This window comes from Strongylocentrotus purpuratus, unplaced genomic scaffold, assembly GCF_000002235.5.
Source record: "Strongylocentrotus purpuratus isolate Spur 01 unplaced genomic scaffold, Spur_5.0 spur5_contig_863, whole genome shotgun sequence".
NCBI lineage: Eukaryota > Metazoa > Echinodermata > Echinoidea > Camarodonta > Strongylocentrotidae > Strongylocentrotus > Strongylocentrotus purpuratus.
The window spans coordinates 1,260,265-1,266,341 of NW_022145572.1; the positions used below are offsets into that span (position 1 = coordinate 1,260,265).

The 6,077-nt window shown below is 38.4% G+C and overlaps 1 protein-coding gene across 1 annotated transcript; it reads right to left on the bottom strand.

The window, feature by feature from the left end:
* Positions 1 to 2,619: 2,619 nt before the first annotated feature.
* On the bottom strand, positions 2,620 to 4,562 carry LOC105443275 (solute carrier family 22 member 1-like). Its single transcript, XM_011676275.2, has 2 exons — positions 4,381 to 4,562; positions 2,620 to 3,085 (listed from the first exon to the last, which is right to left on the bottom strand). Exons 1-2 carry the CDS (start codon positions 4,531 to 4,533, stop codon positions 2,789 to 2,791), a joined length of 450 nt encoding a protein of 149 aa, XP_011674577.2. The 5' UTR covers positions 4,534 to 4,562; the 3' UTR covers positions 2,620 to 2,788.
* Between the last annotated feature and the right edge of the window lie 1,515 nt (positions 4,563 to 6,077).

The following is a 6,077-nucleotide window of genomic DNA, read 5'->3' on the forward strand; positions in this document are numbered from 1 at the left end:
ATCACAGTATGGACATGACTTGCACAAGCAGACGATGTCCCATGACATCTCACACATTTTTAGTGCCTGTGTTTTCATCTTCTCTTGAGTTATTTCTCTTACTTCACTACCGTCAGGCTAAATGTTTAATCTATTGCCTCACTCTATACCCCGCGCATGGTTTTATTTTGATGACAAATGCAGCGATACAAAAATAAAGGAATCTGTCGCTTGTAAACAAAAAAAGACGCCATTGTATATTCAGCTGCACACTCCGGGGTATGTTCGGCGTTTCAAGAGGGAACAAATTCCTTCCTTAATATCATTCCGGGGGTTTTCAATTTGAAAGTCTGGTTTCTTTGATTGTAAATTAACCCCTATCCTGTGTATTTACAAGCAAAAGATTTTAATTATCAGAATTGGGTCATATCCCCTTTTGAATGGTTTGACATGCCATTACATTACATTACACTAAATACACTAAACTCATTATAATTTGAGAAATAATAGCTTTGCAATTATGTTCATTCTCTGTGGGATGTCGTCTGCTTGGTGTAATTGTCCTCTGGGGTAATCGAGGGGGGGGGGGGTAATTGTCCTCGGGGAGTAGTTATCCTCGGGGGGGGGGGAGGGGTAGTTGTCCTCGGGGGGTAATTTTCCTCGGGCATTAGTTGTCCTTGGGGGGTATTTGTCCTCGGGAGTAGTTGTCCTAGAGGGGTAATTGTCCATGGCGGGTAGTTGTCCTAGGTGGCAATTGTCCTCGGGGATAATTGTCCTCAGGGGGTTATTGTCCTCGGGGGAATTGTCCTCGGGGGTAGATGTCCTCGGGGGTTATTGCCCTCGGGGGGGGGGGGTAATTCTCCGGGGGTAATTTTCCGGGGGGTAATTGTCCTCCGGGGATTATCCTCCGGGGGGTAAATTTCCAGGGGGTTATTGTCCTGATACGGTAAAATCAAATACTTTGGTCATATCGAAAGGCACCAAAGCCTCTTAAAGGATGTATTGGAAGGAAGAGTGGAAGAATGTAGACCGAGAGGGGGACCCAGAATCAACTGGAAAGAGAATGTCAAGAACTGGAGTGGACTCAAACTGCAAGAGTGCACCAGAATGGCAGAATATAGAGAGAAATGAAGAGATGTTGCAATCAACCTCCGAACCGGGAGAAGATTACAATAGACACAACACAACACACTTTAAATATGAGATCGTTTCATCTCACATATCGGCCAGTGTTCCGTTGATAATATAACCGGCTCAATACCCGGCGTAAAAAGCCGACTGGGATATTTGGGTTTGATCTGCTGTTCCGCACACCAGGTTTTTTTTTTTAGATGAAACGCCATTGATGTTATGTTGTTATTATGTTTTATAATCTGTTTAATTTTGTACATTTCCTTGTAACACACAATTGTACCAGTGAACAATGAATTTCCATATTATGGACAATAAATCAATTCAATTCAATTCAATTCAATTCAATACTATTCAAACACCAAATAAGAGGAAGAGACAGGAAGGGAGAGGAGGGATGCAAAAAGAGTGAGAGTGAGAGAGAGAGAGAGAGAGAGAGAGAGGAAACTGAAAAGGGGAGGATGGAGACAGACAGACAAAAATGGGGCAACGCCCAAGCATTCGAATGAGATTGTATCGAGATAATGGAAAAGATTTGTGGGATAATAAGACAGATAGATACACGTTGAATGATTAGTGTTGTTAGTATTCCATCAAGGTTTCATTACAATTAGCATCACTATATAAGTAGACATAGTATGCTTTTTTACATGCCAAATATACACCTATTTGATCTATGTTAAGACAAAAATTTAAAACTTTCGTTACAGAGAGGTAGAGAAAAGAGTGGTTTTTATTGTTATTAATTGTTAATAAAGAAATTAAAATCAATAATGGACAGTGGTAGAGTTTTAAAAGGAATTACTAATGCAAAAATAATGCAAACTGATGATTATATAGTAACAAATAGTAATAGGCAAATTAATAGTAGTATTCCTTTGTACGGGTATACATTTGATACGAGTTTAAAATCTATTCGAAATAATGGACGACCAAATATAAACCCCAAATGATTAACATTTGTTATAGTGCTGTAAAATTATATGACCTGCCCTGAGTCTGGAATGAGATCAAGGTCCTGGGTCCCATGTAATACAATTTCTTTGAAATAAATAATGGATGAAACAACGCACTTAAAGATAAAGACCAGTATTGGAAACGCCCCAATTTAAAAAAAAATACAAATGGAAGCTCTTATTACCAATCATGTGACAGAATATGTTTTGACTAATACATGATGATAACATTTTTGCCGGGAAACCGCCTACTAATTGATATATTTGGTAAATTAGTTTATCTATTGGCCTGTGAGAGATAAACGCACGTGTCGCGCACGTTTACGTAGTCCCATATACATCTTTCTGTGTACAGTGCTTGTAACTTTACGAAGACAAGGCCATATTTCTTATCATTTTGATGATTCCAGAACCTTGCAGTACACCCCAATACTTATATGCTAGATGATCAACCTTTTCTGATCGATTCCACAACGTTTCTTTCACAATGCAAACGCATGACCATAACTGGTCTTTATCTGTAGGGTTATTTATATAAACAGGACATGTTAGATATGTTAGAGAGGAAAAAATCTTCAAACATTCTGTTGAAACAAAATATTGAGCAAAGTTAATTTTAAGGGAGATCATTTATAATTGAAAAGATGCCGCTGTAAAAATAATCTTACAAGTATACTCCCCTCTCTTAATACATTCAGTATGCCACTTGTGCGCGTTTGGGTTTATATATTAGGGAAGTAGCTTACATCCGTTATTATGGACGATTTGTATTGACTTGTGTCGTACACCCATCCGCTGTCGCATTCAATGACTTGCGATGTCGGCCAGCCGGGGTCGTGGAACGGGTCGATTTCCGGATTGAATGCCTCCCCAGACACGTTGTATTTCACGCATTGCTCAAAGACGAGTTGGTGGCCGCTCGTGTAGTTGGCAGGGATGCTTGCGTTCTTCATGGCGAGCATGCATGTTTCTTCGCTGAGACCGGTGGCGCTGCAGTCGAAATCGTCCCATTGCGGCACCTGGTATCGAATGAAAGGATTAGTTACTTATTTCGAGAAAAATATAAAAACAAATTGAGTTAAAAACTAACAAACACACGAACAAATTAATATACAAACAAATATATAAACAATATCGATTGGTAGAATTCAGGGATTATAACAAACCATGTAAGCTAGCGTGCATAAGGAATTGTTATTGATGTACATGTAAATACTGCCACAGGTACACCAACGTAATTTCTTATTAATTTGTAATGCTGATTTTATTCACTATCCTTCCTTGTACAATGGTACTTTGTTCATAGGCTAGTCCAGATCTGATTTAACAGCTCGCAAACTTCCAGTTGCGGACGATTTAAACGAATATAAAACTGTTAAAAAAACGTGACGTCAATGATAATAACAATTGCCAAATTGTGTGAAATGCTAATAGTAATAAATTAGGATTTGCATACATATATAAGGATGTCGATAGTGAATTTGATTTTTAAATGCGTATCTCGAATGACAACTTTAACAAATATTTACCCAACGTAAGAATAAATCTATTTCTAAGCCTTGGTTTACCTCCAAACTTCAAAAAAATTGTGCAAAAAGAAAACTATAACGTATCAGAAATATATAAAAAATCCAAGTTTATACCGGAAATAAGTGTATATTCAAATGAGAAATAATGTCACCTGTGCAATACGTAAATGCATGAGGGATTATTACTGTAAATCATTTGAGGATGTTCAAATAATACTGAAGCAACTTAGAAAATCATACATGAATTACTTTCTTCAGTTCGTGAAAAGGTACAAGTCGATTTTATTGAAAAACATGGAATATGTGTCTATGACGGTCAAGAAGTAGTTAATACATGCAATGAATATTTTAGTAGAATTGCATCTGAAATTAAAAGTACTTTACCTGATACTTCTACACATTTCTCTAATTTTCTGAAACTATGTTTATTAATCTTATTAAACCTTTTGAAATTCTAGAAATTTTTCATGAAGCAGTCAAAGTCCCATGCGAACAGATTAAATCCTATCTTTTCCTTCATGTGAATGGACCTAAACTCCAATAACATAAAGGGCATTCTCATTATCTACAAACATCCTATTCTGGGAATATTTGGACAAGTGGAAATGACCAGGTTTCATCTTACTATAATTTGTTGACCTCCAGTAGAGAGGATGATGAAATAGGAGAGAGAGAGAGAGGGGGGGGGGGGGGGTTATCTGGTTTAAAGGGGGGGGGGGGTATCTCTACTTCGCTACATTATTATAAGGTTGGGTTGCCCTTTAAAAATTAACATCAATACTCACCGCACACCAGTGGTCCACGGATGCGGCTAGGAAAACGACGATCATTGATTGCCATGAAGCGGTGAAACCAATCATACAGACAATGGCGAAAACCTTTTTCTGATAAGGCCCGAACTCGCCGATCTGCACCAAAATATCATCCAGCCTAATCATGATTGACGATGGGGATTAAGTCAGTAATGAACACGACACAAATTTGTCTTCAAAGACGAATCCAGAAAATAAAGTACAGTGACAACGTTGTAGGGTGGCGATCCGTTGTAACAGAGAGTTGTAGGCTTACTATATTCCTGCAGTAATTTGCGAAATGAACATGAACAAGTTCATGAAGTTTCTTTACAGTGATTTGAAATTGCGTTACCTCTTCTGGCATAGTGCCAAGCTCCAGAAGGACGCATGGACTTTGTTGCGCTACAATAACGTCCTTCTAGTTCTCATTTCACTTTTATTGAACAACTGAACCATTTAAAATATGTGTGGATTTACCGTTTATAGTATTTACTAATTTCGTTTTGCGACCCAATAACGCGATAAAGGTAATGACCAAACTAACCTCCCCTTTTCAGGTTCAACCAGCATTTTATGAAGCTAATTATTATGAGCTTAGTAACATAAAAAAAGAGAATGTCATCGGGTTTATAGAAGTGGCCTAATAAAAATAAGGGCTCGGCGGTTGAAGGGATTCGATAGTGACGCCCACTCACTTGAACGTGTTTAGATTTGAAGCTGTGCATAAACCTCATTACAAGTAAAAAAAAAAAAAAAAAAAAAAAAAAAAAAAAAAAAAAAAAAAAGTATGAATACTAAGATCACATTAACTCAGTGCTCTGAAGTGTGCAAAGTTGTGTATCAGGACCCCTACCCCCTATGAAAAGTACCCCTAGGGCAACCACCCTGTAAGACGACTTCACCCCGTGACAATACCCCCGGACAACTAACACCCAGATAACTACCCCCTAGGACAACTTCCCCCTGGATAATTACCCCCTAGGATAGTTTTCCGGGGGTTAGTTGTCCTAGAGGATGGTTGTCGTAGGGGGTAGTTGTCTGGGGTTAGTTGTCTGGGGGATAGTTGTCTGGGGGATAGTTGTCCTAGGGGGTAGTTGTCTAGAGGTAGATGTCCGGGGTAGTTGTCCCGCAGGGTAGTCGTCCTAAAGGGTGGTTGCGCTAGGGGGTACTTGTCCTAAGGGGTAGTTGACTAGAGGTGGTTATCCGGGGGTGGATGTCCATAAATTAATAAGTTCAAATGACCCTTACATCCTACCTTACTACACGTCAACTTCTTATATCCATAATTACCTAACGATGAGGCTTTATAAAGAACAATGACCTACTTCACGAAAATATTACCTAAAGATCCTCCTTAAGATTGTCATGGGGGAAACGTACTCCTAACCCCGGTATCACCGCCCCTGCAGGCATACGTTCTTTCTTACCTTTATTCATTTATCGATTCATTTATACATTCATGCATTTATTAAGTTATAGATTTGTTCATTCATTCATTATTTTCTTCCTTCGCTCTTGTGTTCTTTCTGTGTCTCTTTATCTTTCTATCTCTCGCCCATCTCCTCAATCATTCACTAGTTCACTAATATCCGTAATTATTCAAAGTATAGGCATCCAATATAACTCTTGTAAAAAATCACACTCTGTACAATTTTGTTGTTGACTTTGTACTTCATCATTGCATCATT

Excerpts from the sequence above, each read along its gene's own strand:
- LOC105443275 (XM_011676275.2), bottom strand. The coding sequence starts at position 4,533 with ATGATTAGGCTGGATGATATTTTGGTGCAGATCGGCGAGTTCGGGCCT. Across the intron at positions 3,086-4,380 it reads CCGTGGACCACTGGTGTGCG|GTGCCGCAATGGGACGATTT; the intron begins GTGAGTATTGAT and ends ATTCGATACCAG.